Source organism: Geotrypetes seraphini, chromosome 1 (genome assembly GCF_902459505.1).
Source record: "Geotrypetes seraphini chromosome 1, aGeoSer1.1, whole genome shotgun sequence".
Lineage (NCBI taxonomy): Eukaryota > Metazoa > Chordata > Amphibia > Gymnophiona > Dermophiidae > Geotrypetes > Geotrypetes seraphini.
The window spans coordinates 185,923,519-185,945,979 of record NC_047084.1 but is presented as its reverse complement, the minus strand read 5'-3'; the positions used below and the strand labels follow the sequence as shown (position 1 = coordinate 185,945,979).

Below are 22,461 nucleotides of genomic sequence, written 5' to 3'. Positions count from 1 at the left end.
AAACGTGCTTTGGCTTTCTACCTCCAACGCACTCAACTTCACAGAACATCTCCTCAACTTTTCATCTCATTTGATCCAAACAAGTTGGGACGTCCTATATCAAAACGCACAATCTCCAACTGGATGGCTACTTGTATTTCTTTCTGCTACACTCAGGCTGGTCTTCCTCTGCAAGGTCGAGTGACGGGCCACAAAGTTAGAGCTATGGCGGCATCTGTAGCTTTCCTTCGATCAATCCTATTGAGGAAATCTGCAAAGCTGCCACTTGGTCCTTGGTTCATACTTTCACCTCTCTTTATTGTCTGGATTCCTTATCCAGGAGGGATGGCCACTTTGGCCAACCTGTTTTGCAAAATCTTTTTCGTAAATTGCCAACTTCCCTCCATCCCTTTTTACTTAGCTTGGAGGTCACCCATGTGTGGGAATATGCTGCCTGCTTGTCCTGAGATAAAGCACAGTTACTTACCGTAACAGTTATTATCCAGGGACAGCAGGCAGATATTCCCACAACCCTCCCACCTCACCTGGTTGGCTTCTTGGCTAGGTATCTGAACTGAGGATCCTCTCAGGAGATGCGCCCCCTAGTTCGGGCGGGAAGGCACGCGCGCATGCGCGGTACAGTGCTCGAAAGATCGAGATCTTCAAGCAAGTTTGCTTTCGAGGTTGTCCGCTGCGGGGCTCCGTCAGTGACGTCACCCATGTGTGGGAATATCTGCCTGCTGTCCCTGGAAAACAACTGTTACGGTAAGTAACTGTGCTTTTTTCACTTTTAGCACACTGGTTTGTGCACTAATTCAACTATGTTAAATTTTCATACGGGTTAGCCCGGGGATATATGACTGTGACAGCTGGTATATTAGGGACGTGTTCCCATTGTAGGCTGTGAGACTGAAGGCTTCCCTTTCACCTTAAAAATTTGGTTGTTGGTTGGTTGCGGTAGGTTGTTCCTGTTGGGCTGTCTCTTCCCTTCACCCCTCTTTTTGGGTCAGGGGAGACTCGTTCTCTTGATATATTTTCAGTACTCCTCTTTTTGGTTTTTTGTTGTTCAATTGTTTTATAAAATAGACATAAGTTTAGATTTGTGCATCAGCATTTGAGCACTTATGTTGCTTTTATAAAACAGAGTTAACATAAATGTCTTTTTGGACTTCTCACATCTAGCTTTTGGTGATCACTTTGGAAATGTTAAATGTGTCCACACACATGTGTTCATATAAATAAGAGTAAAATATTATGCTTATATTTGAAAATGAAATGTATTCCTCCAAACCATACCCCCATAAATCTCTTTTCTTACTGTGGCTTAAATAATTCCATTCCATTCTGGATCTAACTTATAAGCAATATGAAAGTCTGTATATGCTTTTAGCTGCAAACAGGAGAATGTCCTCCCCATATACAGACATAATAAAACAAGTAAAATAGTTTGATTTAACTGGTATGAAGTTTAAAAATATGCCTTATATGTAGTTGCTCTTTTCTACTTGATCAAGTTCATTACAGATATTCAGTGAATTTAGTTTATACCCTATTGGCAATAAAAAGAAAGAAATCCTTGCAAAAAAATCTGATCCATTTTACCTGTTGTATTTGATTTGATTTCAGGGTTATTATAGATTTTAATCCCCCCCCCCAAAAAAAAAAAAAAAATAAAAAAAAATCCTAAAATGTGCTCATTTTGGCCAGGGGTTTACACAAGGGGTTATGGGAGTATATTTCCATGTTAAAATTTGCAGTCTCACTACCTAGTTGACAGCACTTAAACTACACATGTAAATTTTTTTAAAAAATTGCCTTGTTATGTTTTTAAATGCAGATACCTTCACATAGAAGCTGCCAGGTTTGTGCCATTCATTTTTTTCCAACATATACTGTATATCTCTGTGAAATGTCTGCTTCTCCTGCAAAACACATGTATTCTTGTTTATATTTTAGAAAAAGCTTTGTCAGCACGTACTTTCCTGCAATACCAACAGAACTGAGTATGTTCTGACTTAGTTGTTTTGAGTTCTATATGAAATAGGGTTCACATGGATCTGAAACCCCCCCAAACAAAACACTCAGACCCATATGCTTAAAACTCACTGTACGTGTAATGATCGCTGCTAAATCAATTTTAACCTGTTTAATATAAAGTATTTCAGCTATAGATACCTAAAATGGCAAATCATGGTCTTTTCTGTGGTTTGTAGCAGCCTCCAATAAATGTATGTAAATGGATTACAATGAGCTCATCAATATTAAAATGAGCACTCTGATCAACGCCCAGATTCACAGAATGAAGCATCTTTTTTTTAATGCTCTGAAATCTCTGACAGGTCTGGCGGTGCAGGTAGTGTTAAAGCACAGCCTTAAAAACTATTTTTCATGGGCACAGATGTGTGTGTCCTCATTTGAAAAAAAATATTTAAAAAATTTTGTGACGGTGCCCCTCCCTGACCCCCACTCCTGAACAAAAAAAAAAAAAATTGACAGAGCAGGAGGGATGCCCATTCTCTCCTGCTTCAGCTACCTGGACTCCCCCCCCAAATCCCTCGCCCTCTTGCCAGCAGGCCTGCCTCTTCAAAATTTATTTATCTATTCAATTTTTCTATACCATTCTCCCATGGGAGTTCAGAACAGTTTACATGAATTTAATCAGGTACTCAAGCATTTTTCCTGGGGCAATGGGAGATTAGGTGTCTTGCCCAGGGGTTACAAGGAGCAGTGTGGGTTTGAACCCCCAACCTCAGGGTGCTGAGGCTGTTGCTTTAACCACTGTACCACACTCTGTATGCCTCCCCAAAAAAGAAATTTAACTACTATCACCATGCCCCCCTTCCCCCAGGTAGACAATAATAAAATACACTATTTTTATTCCCCTCTCCATGCCCCCAAAATTTAAAAGATAAGAGATAATACATATTACCCCCCTTCCCCCCGCTATCAAAGGCAGTCCTTTCTCTTCCCAGTGCATCCTGTCCCCATTTTAAAAAAAAATTGTGCCAGGATCCCCCCTCCTCCCCCCCCCCCCCGATGATGGCTCCGTCCCCCACCAATGAACTTTAAAAAAAAAATCAGCAGGGCTAAAGGGATGCACTGAGAGGGGCCTAAGATTCTGATTGGTTCAGTTGCTTAAAGCCCCTACCAGAGGAGGGTCTAAGGCAGGGGTGCCCACACTTTTTGGGCTTGCGAGCTACTTTTAAAATGACCAAGTCAAAATGATAGAAACATAGAATATGACGGCAGAAAAGGGCTATAGCCCATCGAGTCTGCCCACTCTAATGACCCACCCCCCTGACTTTACTCCCTTAGAGATCCCACGTGAATGTCCCATTTTCTCTTAAAATCTGACACGCTGCTGGCCTCAATCACCTGCAGAGGTAGACTGTTCCAGTGATCGACCACCCTTTCTGTGAAGAAGTATTTCTTGGAATCACCTCGAAATTTCCCTCCCCTGATTTTCAGCGGATGCCCTCTGGTGGTCGAAGGACCTATAGGACAGAAGATATCATCTTCCACCTCGATACGGCCCGTGACATATTTGAACGTCTCAATCATGTCCCCCCTCTCTCTTCGTTCCTCTAGTGAGTACAGCTGCAATTTATTTAGCCTTTCTTCATACGTGAGATCCCTGAGCCTCGAGACCATCCTGGTGGCCATTCGCTGAACCGACTCAATTCGCCGCACTTTTTTCCGGTAGTGTGGCCTCCAGAATTGATCTACCAACAATAAAATAATTTTTAAAAACCCCACAAAGCACACTGAAAGGCAGAGAAAATGTTAATTATCATTCATATTCCGGTTTTTTTTCAAACAGGTCAAGGCAGATGACTCTATGCAATGTCACCTCAATAACAGCCATACAAAAATAGACAAATATACCCCCTCCCTTTTTACTAAAACACATAGCAGTTTTTAGCGCAGGGAGCTGCGCTGAATGGCCCACGCTGCTCTCGACGCTCATAGGCTCCTTGCGCTAAAAACCACTATTGTGGTTTAGTAAAAGGGAGCCATAGTGCAAAATATAGACAGCAGATATAAATTCTCAAAACGGACACATTTTGATCATTAAATTGAAAATAAAATAATTTTTCCTACTTTTGTTGTCTGGTGATTTCATGAGTCTCTTGTTGCACTTTCTTCTTCTGACTTCTTCTGACTTCACTCTGGCTGCACTACTTCTTCTGACATCTTCTGACTTCAGCCCACTCCTGCATCCAATATTTCTTCCCTTCTATCAGCCTCCTATATGCTTTCTCTCCTCCAAACCTCATTCTCTCCCCCAACTTTTTATTTCTTTCTCCCTGCCCCTTCTTTCTTTCTCCCTGCCTCCTGTTCTTTCTTTCTCTTTCTCTCCATGCCCACTTTCTTTCCATCTCCCTGCCCTCCCCCAAGCCACTAGATTTGTCGCCGCCACCGGGGAACAGGCCTCCAAGACACCGCTGCCCCAAGCTCTCCCTGCCGAAGCCTTGCACTGAACAGCGGTCCGCTCCCCTTCAATTCTGAAGTCGGAGAGGAATTGACATCGGGAAGAGGAATGCTGGTCTGCGCGAGGCTTCTGCAGGCCCAAATCTCCGGACGCCCAGGGCCGAGGAAAAGAAAAAGCCAGTCTATAAATCCTTCCATGAGAGCCGTTCCAGTCTCCTTTCTGCACGGCACTTACAAGAATGCGTAGCCCTCCCCCTTCAACTTCCCATTTTCAGGCTCAAGACGTTAGAGCAGCAGCAGCAGTTCTTGCATTTTTGGGCAGAGCACCTCCTGCTCCCGACCACCTTTCTCCAGTCTGGCAGCTCTGTCGATTCCGCTAGGGGGAGCCGGCGCTCAGCTCTCCAGGGTCGTGATTTCCCTAGACCTCCCTCCCGCCTTCTCCCGAAGGAAGTGACATCATCCCCCAGTCTATCAAAGATTGTCTACGGGAGAAAGTGAGAGAGGGAAGACGGGTTCTGGCAGTTGGGCAAAGAAGGGCGCAGCGAGAATGGGTGTGTGTGAAGTGAAGACCGGTGGGGAACCTCGGGGAGAGGAAGGCTGATCGGTCGGTCGATCGGGATGGCAACACGAGACTATCACGGAACCCAGGATGGGCTCCACGATCGACTCGCATTGCCTTCCCAATCGACCGGTCGATCGCGATCGACGTATTGGGCACCCCTGGTCTAAGGCCAATCAGGGCCTTAAGCCTCTCCCAGGGCATCCCTTTTGCGCTGCTGATTTTTTTTTTTTTAAGTTCATGTGTGGGGGAGCGAGACATCTTTGGGGGAGGGGGGCGGGTAGGAATCCTGGCACAATTTTTAAAAAAAAAATATTTTATGGGAACAGATATTGTGCATGTATAACACACGGACAACATCTGTGCCGAATAAAAAAAACAAACAAAAAAACGCCTATTATTCCTGCTCTGAACAGCTGAGTAGCAGGAGGCTACTTCAGGGCTTCCCCTGCTACTCAGCTGTTTAAGATTCTGCTGCTGGATCTGCACATGTGTCAGTCGCTTTCTCCAATGACTGATTGGATGGGATTATGGCGGGCCTCCACGAAACTCATTTACATGCAAAATCATTTCAGCATTGATTGCTGTTTTCAAATTGGATAATTTACCATCATTACAGCGACCCACAGGATTTTAATAGTGTTTTACAGTCAGAAATACTGCCGACCTTATAAGTGCTTTTGAATACCAACCAGATAATTGCTTTTGCATATAGACCAAAAACAAAGGAAATAAGGTAGTACCTTTTTTATTGGACTAACTCAATGCATTTTATGATTAGCTTTAGAAGGTAATCCCTTCTTCAGATCAGAAATGAGCAAATGTTAACAAATAATAATATATATAAGAGAAACATGAAAGCATTTCTGTGATAGTTTCACAGGAAGAGGGGAGGGATGGAAGGGTAAGTAGGAGACCGAGAGGTGAAAAAGCAGTTTAAATTTATTTGTAGTTTTGAAAGGAAGCCAGAGTTTTTGTTAAATCCTGTCTGGTAGGTCTCAAAATATTTAATATATTTAATCACTTCAATTTCAAAGGTCTTACATTCTTGGATATAGACCAGATATTGTACCACTATAACGAGAGCAGTTCTTATAACTATCCATACAGAAAATGACATCCGAAGATTAGTTTTCTTTCATTTCTATATTTATCTTCTTGGTGATGAGGTTTTCCTGGCATCTGGAGCTGTGATGCCATTTCTAAACTGAGTGCACAGGAGGTGCTATATGAACAAGTTTAGTGCTGGTTTCAATAATGCATTTTTTTCATTCTTTGAATATGAAAAAAAAAGTGAATCTTGAACTCATTATCAAGTTCAGAATCAGTACGCAGATGGAGCTTTTGTTAAGTTAAACAGTTAATATTTATTAACCTATTAACACTGTGACCTTGCAGTTTATAGCTAGTGAGCTGTCTTGACATAAGTGAAGAAAGGTCATGTGATGCTTGGCATTCATAAATAAAATTGTACAAATATCAACTTCATATTAACAATTCAGTATATAGACACCCTGTAGTTGCTGTATTATGAGGATGCTATGCATTAAATTTGAGCTGTTCTAGTCGTACAAAGATTTCTATCAATAAGTGGATCTGAATTGGGTACACATGTAATCCAGTGGTGCCGGGATAAAACAGCTCTCCTAGACCTTAGAACTAGTGAAGCATGTGCATAGCAGTCTCCTTGATTTTGGTTTTTCCATTCTACCGAGTGAAAGTGTTTTTCTCTCTTTGTTTTTCCAGTGCTTTCCTTTAGGTTTATTTTTTTCTTTTTACAAAAATAGATAGTTGTATTAATTCCTGCTTTGATGCAATGGGTTTGTGGTGCAGTCAAAGCCAGGCTTCAGGCCCTACCCAACCAGTGAGAGAAAGAAGGCTAACAAGGATGCCCGTGTACTCTATGTGCCATTTACTTGGGCCCAACATATTACCAGGAAGACTGTTTTGGGTGTAGATGGATGTTCAAAGGATCCAGAAGAATCAAGTTTGCCAGCTCCAGTTTTGCGAAGCAGAAGAGAGGCTCCTTAATATGACAAAAAATCTTCAGCAGAAAAATTGGTAGGTCTTCCTCTCTCGATGATGTATTCATCCCCTGATGCAGTGGCTTCAGAAATACCATTGTGGAAAAATAAGGGTGCTGTACATCTTTAGAGAGGGTGCCAGTCTTGGCTTAGATATCTCAAACAAAAGCGCAAATATCCTTAGCATTATTTCACCAGTTTAAACAGGAGCAGCCTTCTACCACAACTTCCTGCTTCTACAAGGGCAGGGCGCAGCAGAGGGCAGGCTCTGAGCTTCAGCAAGTGGTCTGTGTGAATTGCTGCTTCTGCCAGAGACCTGAGCAAGGAAATGATTTAAAGATGGGGGGGGGGGGGAGAATTAGATATGGGGGAATGCTGAGCCTGGGGCCAGTGGAGGGGGGTCAGTACACCACTGGAGCATCATTGGTGGGGAAAAAAAATGGCACCCCTTCAATTCGCATAGGAGGACCCTGGAGTCTGACTGTGGTCTGCCATTTGAGAAGCCCTGATGTAAGGCATAAATGAAGAAAGATTTGTTACCTAGAATCATTTCATCCTCCATTCATCTGATGAATAAGTTAGAAATAAACAGGAAACAGGTTAAAAAGAGTTGAATTGAAGAGTAAGAGAAAAGAAAAGGGATGAATAGAAGAATCTGGGGGTGGGGTGGGGAAATGAGTGAAATGCAACATGGAATGGACAGGAGACTAGAAAACTAGGGAATAGGCAAGAGAACATTCCTTTTGACTAAAGTTGAGTAATATTGATCTAGTAGCTCAGAAGGAATGTAGAAAGCTGGCTGGAAGTACTCAGAGTTTCTCAGCATAACTTTTTGATCAGAAAAAGAGAGCATTATTTAAGCACATATATAGAAAGCATTAACACTGAATAAATCTCCAAAAGACAAATTAATGTACTGTATACTGCATGTTGATCTGATTATCCTGTTTAGAGCTGGGGAGGGGGAGAATCATGGGTTTGAATATTTGTGGATACATAACTGCGTGCATGAATTAGACATTTTGTAGATTGTATTCTTACTCATATGTGAAAGTAACTGATGACAATCATGCTGTGAAAATCGTACAGGTTCTCAAAACTGTTTTGATTTAGTATCTAAAATGTGCCGTTGATAACATCTTTATAAGAGCTGTTAACATTTCTCCTGTTTGCTATGCCGGAAAATTAAATACATTTATATTTTTACAGCTGTTTTTGAGAGCCATGTTGCAAGGAATTTATAAAATAAGTGCCAGTGTTTTCTCTAGAGACTGCCAATCAAATAATGGAGTAATAGAAATAGAATGCAGAAATATTGTTCCATCCTAACTTCATAGAAAAGAACGCTTAAATTAGTGCAAGTTTGAAACTTGTAGGGAGTGATCCAAATCATCACGGCTTCAACCTTAGCTACTGTATCATTCATACATCTGTCATTTTATTTAAAAAGTTGTATATTTACTGACCTAGTAGACTTTAGATGGTAAAATAAGTTAGACATTTTTCTCTGGACTTTTAAATTTGATACCTGGAAATTAAAATATTCATTAGGGATAGGAGGGTAATAAGGAAGAGGATGCTCTTAGAAAGATGGAAGGTGGAAGTAGGGGGATAGGCATGATATTCTGAAACTGGGAATCTGCTGAGGCAGTGGCTAAGTACATATATGAAGAGTCACATTCTTACTAACACCCTGTTACAATACTTGTCCCCTTTTTGATATACATTTCTAAAATCTTGCTTACTCTATTCAAGCTTTTGGATTGTCAGACTCTATATTGCCACTTTGCTATGAAAACTTTCTTCAGTATTCAAAATTTAAAAGGATGTGGCATCCCCAGTAGGAAATCATTTAAAAATAGGCAACCTCAGTGCCTTGTCTAATGCAGGACTGGCTCTAGGTAGGGTTACCAGATTTCCTTGTTAAAAAAAAAAAGGACAATTGGCCCCGCCCTGTTCGGCCCCCAATCCCGCCCCCACAAGAACGTCATGTCTCTTTCTCTGAGCTCCAGCCCGTGTCTAGAGGGCCTCTGCATGTGAATGGATATGATGACATCACACTCATGCGCACATGCATGTGATGTCATCACATCAACATGCGCAAAGGCCCCCAAGCTCAAGGCCTTTCAAAACCTAGACAGACTGCAAACAAATATCTTCCTACTAAAGCCATGACACCAATAATGCTTTATGACATTCATTCCTACCAGAACACCTGGCTTTGGTCAAACATGCAGAACACAGATAAACCCTGTGCAAATACAGGACCACAAACTAAAAGACCTAATATACACAAATGAAACCATAAGATGCCAGACTCTGTGTGCAGTACAACAGAGAAACAGAAATACATTTCTTCCTGAACAGTTCAAAATATAGACAGCAGATATAACTTCTCAAAACTGACAGATTTCAATCACTAAATTGAAAATAAAATCACTTTTCCTACCTTTGTTGTCTGGCGATTTTTATTTTTCTACTCATCTTTTCCCAGTCTCTGGTTGCACTTCCTTCTGTATGTGCTCTTAACTTTATCTCCAAGGCTTTCTTATCCATTTTCTGTTTTATCTCCTTCACTTTCTGCCTTACATCGTTGGCATTAATTTTTAATGTTCAGCTTTCTTCCATTGTTCTTTCCACTTTTCCATGTCTTCCCTTCCCATTTATCCATGCACACTATCTCTTCCCTCTCTCTGCCCATCCTCATCCATGTGTGCCATTCCTCTCTCTTTCTTTTCCCCTATTCCCATCTATCCATAAAAAGCATTTCTTCCATCTCTCTTCCCTTTCCCATCCCTGTGCACCATGTCCTCCCTCTCTCTTCTTTTCTCGTCTATCCCTATGTACCATCTTCTCTTCTTGTCCTCTCCTATAGTCCGACATCTGTTTCTCCCCTCCTGTGGTCTGACATCTCTGTCTTTCCCTTCCCCTGCCTTAGTCTGGAATCCCTCCCTCCCTCCTCTTTCCTTTCCCTGGTCTGACATCTCTCTCTTCCCCCTCCAGTGGTCTGGCATCTTTATCTGCCCCTTCCATTCCTCCCCATCCCTGCAATACAGCATCTCTTACCCCCCTCCCCCAAGGATATCGTGCTTCCTCACCTGGCGCTGCTGTAAGTCTTCAGACCGTCGGCAGCATAACTGAAGTAAACACTGTCTTCAGCGACCTGGAAACTTTCTTTTATCTACTGCTTTCTGTCTGTACAGGGACAGGAAGCAGTAGCAGAAGAGGAGCTTCTTGGTTGCAGAAGGCAGAGTGTTTATTGCAATCACGTTGCAGGTCATTTCCTCTACCATAATCTCCCCAACCCTGAGATGTCATGTCTGCCTAATTAGGTTAGAAACATAGAAACATAGAAGATGACGGCAGATAAGGGCCATAGCCCATCAGGTCTGCCCACTCTACTGACCCACCTCCAAGTCTACTATCCTAGGGATCCCACTCCTGGTGACAGGTTCCCTTGGCTTAACCCTCTAAGGCACAGGTGTCAAAGTCGGTCCTCGAGGGCCGGAATCCAGTCAGGTCTTCAGGATTTCCCCAATGAATATGCATGAGATCTATGTGCATGCACTGCTTTCAATGCATATTCATTGGGGAAATCCTGAAAACCCGACTGGATTACGGCCCTCGAGGAGGGACTTTGACACCCCTGCTCTAAGGGATCCCACATTTGCTCTTAAATTCTTGCACACTGTCTGCCTCGATCACCTGCACCGGGAGCTCGTTCCAAGGATCAACCACTCTCTCGGTGAAGAAATATTTCCTGGTGTCGCCATGAAATTTCCCACCCCTGAGTTTGAGCGGATGCCTTCTTGTGGCTGAGGGTCTTTGAGAAAGAGAATCTCTTCTTCCATCTCAATACGGCCGGTAATATACTTAAACATCTCGATCATGTCTCCTCTCTCCCTACGTTCCTCGAGTGAGTACAGCCGCAAATTTTTCAACCTTTCCTCGTACGATAGATTCTTGAGCCCCGAGACCATCCTGGTGGCCAATCGTTGCACCGACTCTACTCTCAGCACATCTTTTCGGTAGTGTGGCCTCCAGAATTGCACACAGTATTCCAAATGAGGCCTCACCATGGTTCTGTATAATGGCATTATGACTTCAGGCTTCCGGCTGACGAAACTCCTGCGGATGCAACCTAACTGTCTTGCCTTAGATGAAGCCTTCTCCACATGATCAGCAGTTTTCATGTCTGCGCTGATGATCACTCCCAAGTCTCGTTCTGTTTAAGTTCTAGCTAAGATCTCACCATTCAAGGTGTAAGTTCTGCACAGATTTCTGCTGCCGAGGTGTATGATCTTGCATTTCTTATTGTTGAAGCCCAGCTGCCAGGTCGAGGCAAAGTTCCAACAAATGTAGGTCCTGTGTCATACTATCCGGTGAATTGCCATCTCTCACTATATTGCATAGTTTGGCGTCGTCAGCGAATAACATTACCTTACCTTGAAGCCCCTGAGTTAGGTCACCTATGAATATGTTGAAAAGGAGCGGGCCCAAGACTGAGCCCTGCAGTACTCCACTGGTCACCTCCGATGTTTTAGAGAGGATACCGTTAACTTTTGAGCAGGGTCAGTCGTATGTTAAATGTACAGTGATGCGTATGCCTTTCACGCTGTAGAAATGATAAATAGTAGTAGAATAAGTCTTTCTTTGCATCATCAAAAAAGATAATTCTAGAATCAACAATTAAGATCAACTCAGTATCATTTCCAATAAGCCCTACAATTAAAATCTTGGGAACGGTTTTTGATCAAAGTCTAACTATAAAAAATCAAATAGATACTTTGGTCCAGAAGAGTTATTATACTCTATGGAAACTCCACACTATCAGAGCTTATTTTGACGCCACTGCCTTTACACTTTTAGTTCAAACGCTATTACTTAGCATTCTGGACTACTGCAATATTATATATCTGACAAGTACAATGAAAAACTTGGCTAGGCTAACCGTGGTCCAAAATACAGCAGTTAGAATGATTTACGGACTGAGGAAGTATGATCATGTAACCCACTATTACCGTGAGCTATACTGGCTCCCAGTTGAGGCCCAGGTGATCTTTAAGTTGGGATGTTTATACTATAAAGTCGCTTTTGGCGCCACTCCACTTTACCATGTTGATAGATTTGTTACTATGTATCCCGATTGTATTATTATTCATCACAGTAACCTATTATATACTTACTCTTTACTTTGTAATTCTCCTGGAAATGACCAGACTAACAATTGTAACTTGCTACTTTGTACTGTAACGCTCCTGGAAATGTCCAGACTTCTAATTTGTAATCCGCTTAGAACCGCAAGGCACAAGCGGAATAGAAATCACTAATGTAATGTAATGATTCACGGGAACAGTAGACAATCCCATGCCCTATTTATGTTCCCTTCTGTTAAGGGCTGTAAAAATAAGAAATATCATGGGCACTGTCTTTCCTATCAAGCAGCTCAATTCGATAAAGAATTCCGCCCATTACTGACCAGATCAATATCTTATAAACATTACAGAAAACTTTTGAAAACTTTTCTTTTTTCTAAATTTGTAGCTAGCTAATTCTTGCATATTGCATTATCTCTGTATTCACTCATAGCATAATCTTTTGTAAACCACATTGAACTAAGGGTTATGCAGTATAGAAATCTGTTATTATGTTATGTTATGTAGACTCCAAATAGGTGTGCGAGCTGCTTAGGGGGGGGGGGGGTACTAGATGTCTGGTTTCCCCGGACAAAAGTTATAAAATTAAAAAGCTATCCAGACTCTTGCTACAGTCTTCAAAAAGAAGTTGTGTCCGGGGAAACCCAGATATCTGGTAGCCCTAACTGTAGGGGCTGTAGTACACAAAGTGTACTTTTGCTTTTACACTCTTATCTTACAGTGTGAGACTCGCTGATGGGGGATAAACTTTGAACCAGTAATGTCACTAGCTTAAGTTAAAATCTGGTACCAGTATTGAACTTAGGGGGAAGTTACTATGGTAAAATACTTGGTGCTGCAAGTTAATGGCTCCTGCAAGAAAGGAATAATGCAACTTGGAATCAATTTAACAAGCTACATTATTCTATTTCCCCATAATTATGGGGTCACTAATGGTGAGGCTCGATTTGCATCCATATAGGGGCCAGTGCTGTAAGAAAAGATGCACAGTCCAGGGGGCCCTCTTCTCCCTCTTTCCAGCAAGACTCTCTGAAGGTACCCATCCCCTTGAAGACACATTTTATATTCTAATTCAAAGCCTTAGCCTCCCTGGGCTTACCTCTACTTTTCCAATGTGGGCCAAAGGTACTGGGCAGGGTCTCAAAGTACAAGGCAGCAGAGCTGGCTTAAGGCAGGGGCAAGCTAGTCATGTGCCTTGAGCCCAAAAGTTTAGGAGAGCCATGCCAGATGTGCTCAGAATTCAGGATAGACAACTGCCTGGATTTTTTCAGGGTTCTAAAAATGTACCTCTTTCAAAGCCAGAAGGATGGCTAAATGGACTTTAACTCAATAGAGCTCCCCATGTCTCCCTGCCTCCTCCCTTCCAGTGCAGGGGTTGTGATAGATTTCAGCCAACGGGAGAGCTTCTAGTCACAGGAAGGAGGAGCTGAACTGCAAGGGCTATGAGGGAAGCTGAAATCTGCACCAGAATCAGTGGAACTAGTGAGTATTCTTTGGATGGGGGGGCGTAGGGGGAGGGAAACATTGCTGAAAAAGAATGGGGAGCGAGTCGACTGAGAGGAAAAAAGCTGGCAGCAAATTTTACATGGTGATAGCAGACATGGTGGGGCGGGGGCACTGCTTGAATGACTTCACTAGAACATATGTACTGCTGAGGATAGTCTCATATAAAGAGCGCTTCATTTTGAAAATCTGGGTTGGAATGGAAATGTTCACTGGTATAAATCACCTGTGTGCATACTAAGTGAAGGAATGATTTCAGATCAGATAATTTACCATTAACTATTAAATTACTTGGACAAATTCCTTTGAACACTATTCTAATACTGCCTCCATTCTGCCTATATCTTTTCAATAGCATAAAAAAGCCAAATATTTTATTTTGCTTTTTCCATTTGAGAACCTTTCTTCACATATAAGAATGTAAATTTATATCTTGGACAATAGTCCTTACATCTCACTTTTTCAGGCAGTTCATCTTTGGAATCATTAATTTGTACCAGAGGCAGTGGGGGCTGAAATTGACTTGTCTAGCTTCCCTGGTTTTCAGCCCACTACTGCAAAGCTGCCAAGTTACCCAGTTCCACACTAAAAATTCAACCAAACAGCTCCTACCAGGGAAGTCGATGACAGCTCCAGAACTGCTGGAAAAGTTTGCATGGTAAGAGATGGGCGTTCCTTTTCTGTGCATTACATGGAGTACTCATTTTAATACTACTGATCTCCTTGTAATGCATTTTTATTGGATTATCGATGGCTGCTACGATTGATAAAACCACCTGAGAACTTTTGTGTATCAGAGACTACGCTAACCTTCAGGGTTTTGAGCATTGGGGCCTCAGTATTCAGATCCCATAATGCAGGGGTGTCCAATGTCGGTCCTTGAGGGCCACAGTCCATTCAGGTTTTCTGGATTTCCCCAATGAATATGCATGAGATCTATTTGCATGCACTGCTTTCAATGCATATTCATTGAGGAAATCCTGAAAACCCGACTGGATTGCGGCCCTCGAGGACCGACATTGGACACCCCTGCCATAATGTACCAGGATAGGATTGCAGAAATCCAGGACTGGCTCAGAATTTCCCTGGAACTGGGTAACTTGGCAGATCTCTAGCTTGATGAGCACATTAACTCAGTGGTTTAAAAATGTTTCTTTGTATTATGGAAACTATGCACTATTAAAAAATATTTTGATTTAGTATCTTTCAGACTGTTGGTTCAGTCTTTAATACTAAGGCCTAGATTCACAAAGCAAACTGATCGTGTACCAATCGGTTTGTGATCCCTTAGCGACCCCAGCCCATTCACTTACCTGTCTTCCGACCATCCTCCGATCCGCGCATGCAAATGAGGGCAATGGCATGCAAAGTAGGCAGGAATGCGATTCACTAAACAAAACCCTGCAAAACCAACTGGGCTGACCGATCAAAAAAAAGCGACTTCTGAGCACCAGTCGCTGAAGCCCTTTGTGACTGCCCTGCCTTCTGCAGCCCTGCTCTCTGCCCTGCTGCCTCAAATGCCTCCTGCAGCCCTGAACATGCCTGCCTGCTTGCCCCAAACACGGCCGCGGCTGCCGGGAGCCACGGACATACCCATTCGCACCCATCTCCAGGCAATCCAGGCTACATGATCCCCTGTAACTGTACTGGCTGGCTGGGCCCTGGGCTGCAGCCCCCACTCGCCTATAGCCTTCTGCCGGGCATGGGGAAGCCACAGCTCGATCCTTACCCCGCAGCCTATGCGGCTGCCCTATATCTCTGTCTAGGTGTATCCCCTGTTTGCCGGTTATGGACTGTACGCATATGTGTATATTTATGTACAATGATGTTTCTAGGAAAATATGCGGATTCCCCCCCCCCCCCGACGTACCTACCTGCCTGCCACGAACACGTCTGCCTTCCAGCCCCGAACCCGAACACCCTGCCTGCCTGCCCCAACTCTCCCACCCTTCCCCGCACTGCAAGCCTGTGGTTTAACCTGCGAGCTTAAGCGGGTTAAAACTACGGGCTCACAAAAGTTCCTCGATCGAGGTCCAGCACTTTCCCTGGCTGCACTCAGTGTAAAAAAATAGAAGAAGAGAGAAAAAAACCAAACCCCAACTCCGGCCCGGAGGTCCCGCGCATTGTCAGACCATCTATAAATGGTCTGCGCATGTGCGGGGATCGCTATAGCGCAATCCGTGCCTACAGATGGGGGTGTTTCTCCGATTGCCCTTCTGCATATTGGAGTTTCATGAATTCGTCAGCCCTGCCCAGGTCGGGCCCGAATTGGACCCAATCGGGCAGGTTAGTGAATCCTGGCCTAAGTATCTTTGATTATTGTAACTTAATATATCTTGGATCTTATAAGAGAATTATTTTTGACTTGAAATTAAACAGATCACATTAGCCCCTATTACAAAAAATTGCATTGGCTACCGGTGGAGGCCAGAATTATTTTCAAGCTTGCTTGTATATATTTCTAAACTTTAACCGGCTTGGCTCCAAATTATATTTTCTACCATTTTGATTTTTCTCTTGCTCGTACGATTAGATGCACTCATAGATTTCACTTGTTTTCCTTTCCTACATTGAAAGGCTGTCTTTACAAGAGATTCCTGGATAGGACTCTCTCGTTTCAAGTTGGTAAAATGAATGATTGGATAAGTGAAACTATTTTGAAAGCTTTTTCCTACTAATCCTTCAGAAGAACAGTAAAGACTTACTGTAGATACTCGAATATAGAATGAGATTTTTGGGCCAAAATATGGCCCAAAAATGGGGGTCTCGTCCTATATTCGGGTCATCAACCGAAACCCCTCCCGGACGATATAGCAGGCCAGGATGGGAGGGATGTCTCCTATCCCGGCTGACTAACTTTTTTTTTTTTTTTTTTAAACCCCCCCCCCCCCCACGCTTACCTTTTGCGCCATTTTAATCCCTGGTGGTCCAGCGGTGTACGGGGCAGGAGCTATCTTTCCGCGCCCTGCCCCTTGCTGAACCTCTCCGTCCCTGGTTCCCATGCAGCAACACACAACAGGGCCGAGCTTTTAGTGCTTTCTGCTCAGCCCTGTGCTGCTGTCTGAATGGGCCTGAGAGGTGTGGGCCCACCTCATTTCGACAGAGGTGGGCCTGCCAGGTGGACGGTGGGAAGACCTGTCCGTCCAGCCAACTTTCAAGGTGAGCCCGGGGGGGCTCCGAGGAGGGGGGTTGGTGGGTTTGTTGGGGGGTACAGGGAGGGGGGTTGTTGGAGGGGTCAGCCAGGAGGGATTGGGATTGGGCACTCTCCTGCCGGTGATCATCGGGGTGGGGGGGGTCAGGCCTTCTGGCAGGAGGGGTTGGGCTCCCTCCTGCCACGATCTTCATGGGGGGTTGGCAGTCTTCGGGTAGGAGGGGTTGGGCTCCCTCCTGCCACGATCTTCATGGGGGGTTGGCAGTCTTCGGGTAGGAGGGGTTGGGCTCCCTCCTGCCACGATCTTCATGGGGGGTTGGCAGTCTTCGGATAGGAGGGGTTGGGCTCCCTCCTGCCACAATCTTCATGGGGGGTTGGCAGTCTTCGGATAGGAGGGGTTGGGCTCCCTCTTGCTGCGATTGTTTGGGGGGAGTCTGGTGGTCGCTATCATTTATCGTAGCAGGGAGATCCTTAACGCAGCTTAGTAAAAGGAGCCCTATATGCTGTTACATATTTTTAGGGCTCCTTTTACTAAGATGCACTAGCGTTTTTAGCACGCACAAAAGATTAGCGCATGCAAACCACGCACTAAATGAAAAATATTAATGCAAGCTCTATGGAGGCATTACGATAAGAGTGCGCTAAAACTGCTAGCGCACCTTAGTAAAAGAAGCCCTTAGTTTATCAGATATTTTAGCTAGATTGGGAGCCTTCGGGACAGATAGGGTAGTTTTTCTCAAGTAACTAATTTCGTTTTAGTTTGATGCTTTGTAAACCGCTTAGGTCAGTAAAATGCAGGAGCGGTATATCAAATCTTAAATAAACATAAATATTAGGGCTTCTAAAACTGCATACAAATGCATGTAGTTTATAAAATGCTTGCATGGATTGTGATTGTCTACATCACAGGTGTCAAAGTCGGTCCTCGAGGGCCGGAATCCAGTCGGGTTTTCAGGATTTCCCCAATGAATATGCATGAGATCTATGTGCATGCACTGCTTTCAATGCATATTCATTGGGGAAATCCTGAAAACCCGACTGGATTACGGCCCTCGAGGAGGGACTTTGACACCCCTGGTCTACATGGTTCATTCAAACTGCTCCTAGAACATGTTTACTTTTGAAGTTATATACCGCTATGGGCCTAATTACCTCACCTATAAAAATATATGTAGTGCAAATTTATAAAAGGCCTTTTATCGACATATGCACACGCATGCATGAAAAACCTTGTTTGAGATTATCTCACAAATTTTGCAATTCAAAGCAATAATATCTTGCAAAAGGAAGCAGTCAATACATTTTAATTAAAATAGTGTTGCTGTTTATTAAAACCATTTGATTGTACAGCCTCTTTACTCTTCATCTCTCCCATCCTTCCACCTGTTTGCTTCTCCCTTTCTTAAACTGATTGTTTTGTTAACTGCACAGATGCCATGCATTTGGCCCTTTTGTGGTATATCAAGTTGCTGTAAATAAAATATTAGTGCAATATATTAGCATTTCTTACATATAATGTATTTCATTTTATACTGGGAATGAATATGAATGATTCATGTTTAAATCAGAATACATCCTTGTGGATATAACAGTTTGCACTATCAAATACCGTGGTATTTTCTGTACAATTCCAGTGCCTCTCAGGGAAGAATTGTTGAAATATTTAGAACTCAATTTAAATTTTATTCTTTCCCTTTTAAATTAGCCTTGATTTTCCGTGAGTCACAGTTAACTGTTCATCATACTGAAGTTGTAGAGCAGGGATATGGGATTTGATCATAATCTGTTTGAGGGATTAAACCAGCATGGAACCTTTCAAACAATAAGCATCTCTTCTGTGTAGTTATATTGAATGAAATCTGGAAAGCTGGTGTAAATGAAGTACAAAAGAGCTTTGTCCAGGCATTATTTGCAACTCGACAAATATCTACCTCAAAGTGAGTGTCTGGAATTCTGTTTCAAAATTAGATTAAAATGAGATGAATTTTCTCTAGTTTAGAACCTAATTGTGCCATATGGTCCTGTAAGGCTTTGTTTCAGTGATGACAGGTCTCGCATCATGTCTGGCTGAGTTCAGATGTCACTTGGAATCTTGATTGCAAACTGAGAAGAAGCCAAAAATTTTCAGTCCATTTTCTCTTGTTTGGATTTTCCCCAATATTTAGGTGTCTCTTCAGTTTGTTTTCTATGTTCATTTTTCTGCATGTTAGTGTCACATTTTATCACAGGTTAGGAACTACTCTTCTTAGTTGTTTAATTGTCTAAGCCTCTGACATTTATTGATTTTATTAGAAGATGTATAGACTGTCCTGGCTCAACTAAAACCACCCAGAGCAGAGAGAGAAAGAGAGAAATTTAAATGTCAGTAGGAGTTGCAGGTATACTTTGTGAGACTAGGAAACTAAGCATTTATATAGCAGAAGAAATTTAATGTAGAGAAGTGTAAAGCAATACATATAAGGAAAAAGAATCTTAACTGTACAGTAGTGGTACAATAGTGGGTTCTATATTCAGGGTCACCATCAGGAAAAATTCTCGGAGTCATTGTGGACTCCATTGAAATTCTCAGCTCAGCGAGAAGTCAATACATCAGTGGTCTCCAAACCTTTTGATGTAAAGACCTGCAGTGTGAATACGAGAGAGCTCTGAGAGCTACCAACAGATTCCAAGCTTACACATATTAATTTTGTAAACTGCCTTGACCTGGATATAAAACAAAATTTAAATCTAATACCGCACTTAAGAAATTGTTTGTAGTAACTATATTAAGTGGACAAGATTGAAATTAATACATGTACAGGATTTGAAGAGCATTACAGCCAACTGTTTGAGGGCTGCAGTAGAGGACTTTGGGGGTCAATACACTAACTTCATTACCTTATCTTGCTAGATTGACCATCCTTACTAGCAGATGAGGGCAGAGACTTGAAGAGTCTGGCATCGCTGATATAAGGAATGATTCAACCAGGAACATGCCAGTATTTCTCTGTCTCCAGATAGACTAGTGCAACATGATCTCTCGTGTTTTTGACCACATTTGGACCAGACTCCCCACGCAACAAGGAATAGCCTTTGGATCTGCAGTTGTAGTGTTTGTGGAATATTTCCTCCAAAGTTCTGAGCCATGGCTGGACCACTAGTTGAGGTAAAGGAGGATTTGTAGTGCCTCTCTAATGACCCAGCACCCAATTTGGGAGTCCTTTGCTCTATGTGCTGAGCTGCATCAGAACCCACAGGTTTAAGCAGCAGGGTAAGACTCCCCTCTACCCTTCCACTAGGATCTGAAAATGAGTTGGTGCTTTTTCTCCTCAGACAGGGAGGAGAACAGGTTAAGGCTCAGTGGCCTTGCTGGTAGAAAGTCTTTCTTTTATAATTGGATTTGAAGCAATCAATACCACATCTAGGAGGTGAGGGAGAGCTGTGTCAATGTGGTGCAACCAGGAGCTTGTTTGATACCAGTTGGCTGGTGCTGGGGGGCCTCAAACCTCGAAAGTTGAAGTGAATGAGAAATTTTGAATGATCAAAAAGCAATGTGTTTTGTATTTGGAATGATGAATGAATCTTTTCATGGTGCGGTCAAACTGGATTCACAGTGGGACATGATGTAACTGTTGGCACATTAGTGCAGTAAGGTTTTCTGTAATTTACAGGATTCTGTAAAGTTCATGTGCCCGTTGGTGCCTCCACCCATGCTCTGCTCATTGACCCACCCCCTACTGTTATACACCAGACTAGTTACACATACCTTTATCGAATGGCAGCCTAATTACCAGTTTTCTTGTCAGTGATATGTGTAATTGGAATGTAACTGTAGGCACCAGTTTATAGAATTGTCTTCAGCGGGAGACAGCGTATCCAGATTGTTCCCGAAGAGAGGCAGCGTGGGAGCCCTGCTCCGCCCTTCTCCCTGACCGAAAGGGAACATCTAAAAGAGCACAGCAGCCAGCCGGGCCCCCTTTCAGGCCACCAGCGGGAGACAGCGTATCCAGATTGTTACCGAAGAGAGGCAGCGTGGGAGCCCTGCTCCGCCCCTCTCCCTGACCGAAAGGGAACATCTAAAAGAGCACAGCAGCCAGCCGGGCCCCCTTTCAGGCCACCAGCGGGAGACAGCATATCCAGATTGTTTCCGAAGAGAGGCAGCGTGGGAGCCCTGCTCCGCCCCTCTCCCTGACCGAAAGGGAACATCTAAAAGAGCACAGCAGCCAGCCGGGCCCCCTTTCAGGCCACCAGCGGGAGACAGCGTATCCAGATTGTTCCCGAAGAGAGGCAGCGTGGGAGCCCTGCTCCGCCCCTCTCCCTGACCGAAAGGGAGCATCTAAAAGAGCACAGCAGCCAGCCGGGCCCCCTTTCAGGCCACCAGAGGGAGACAGCGTATCCAGATTGTTCCCGAAGAGAGGCAGCGTGGGAGCCCTGCTCCGCCCCTCTCCCTGACCGAAAGGGAACATCTAAAAGAGCACAGCAGCCAGCCGGGCCCCCTTTCAGGCCACCAGCCGGAGACAGCGTATCCAGATTGTTCCCGAAGAGAGGCAGCGTGGGAGCCCTGCTCCGCCCCCTTCCTGACCGAAAGGGAACATTTAAAAGAGCACAGCGCCAACGGCGCTCAGCCGTTCGGCGCGCCTTTGTGAAGCGCCTGCAGTGACGACAGTTGGATTCTGAAGCTAACAAATAACAGGCTCCAATCAGCAGGAGCACACCAGCACTTTACGAGAGCGATCGTAAAGGACCCAGGATCCCAGAGGTACTTTCCGGTATACTGCACAGAGTGCAATATGTACGACTACCTCCCCTTGGGAAGGCGGGAGTACATATGCAGTCGGTGTCAGGAACTGGAAAGCCTGAGGATGGAGGTCGGCAGATTGAGAGTCAAGGTCCAGGAACTGGAGGAACTGCGCACCACAGAGGAGACGAGCTGGTCAACCCAGAACACAGACTGAGCAGGCCCCATTCTGGACCAGGTGAGAGACCTCGAGAGATTCATCGAGGAGACCTATAGGAAGGTGGAGGAACGGGACCAGCAGCTGCATAGACGGATGTCGGCAAATGAGACCCAGGATCCACAAGGCGACACCGGGGAAGGACCTAGCGGAGGAACCACGCAAGAGGAGGAGACCGCGACTCACCGGGACCCCGAGGGAGAGACACCGCACTACACCAAGGACACGGACCTGAGGCAGAGGAGGTTGCTGAGGAAAGGGAAGTCTGCTATTGTGGTGGGAGACTCGATCTTGAGAGAGGTAGACAGTCACGTAGCTGGAGGAAGGGAGGACCGGCTAGTGACTTGTCTCCCAGGGGCCAAGATACGAGACATCACTGATAGGATTGAGAGGATCCTGGACGGAGCAGAGACAGAGGAGACTGCGGTAATAATCCACGTCGGAACGAATGATGTGAGCCGGAGGAACTTCAGCATGGCCACACTGACTGACCAGTTCAGGGTCCTGGGACGAAAGCTGAAGCGGAGCACACGGAGGATAGCATTCTCGGAGATCCTGCCTGTACCGAGAGCAGATGCAAAGAGGCAGGCAGACCTCCAGGCTGTGAATGCATGGTTGAGGAGATGGTGCCAGGAGGAGGGCTTCCACTTTGTGAGGAACTGGACGTCCTTCTGGGGAAAGAGCAAGCTCTACCGGCGGGACGGCCTGCACCTGAGCACAGCGG

At 44.2% G+C, this 22,461-nt stretch overlaps 1 protein-coding gene across 6 annotated transcripts in view; it reads left to right on the top strand.

Annotated features, from left to right (window-relative positions):
- The window catches only part of VEGFC (vascular endothelial growth factor C), a 182,461-nt gene that overhangs the window by 33,218 nt on the left and 126,782 nt on the right, over window positions 1–22,461 (top strand). For 2 of the 6 annotated variants that reach the window (XM_033942895.1, XM_033942908.1), the window contains one exon: window positions 1,817–1,840. The exons of the other annotated variants lie outside the window; for them this stretch is intronic. In XM_033942895.1, the coding sequence (XP_033798786.1) occupies window positions 1,817–1,840 (24 nt within the window). The remainder of the gene's footprint in view (window positions 1–1,816; window positions 1,841–22,461) is intronic. 6 annotated transcript variants of the gene reach the window in all.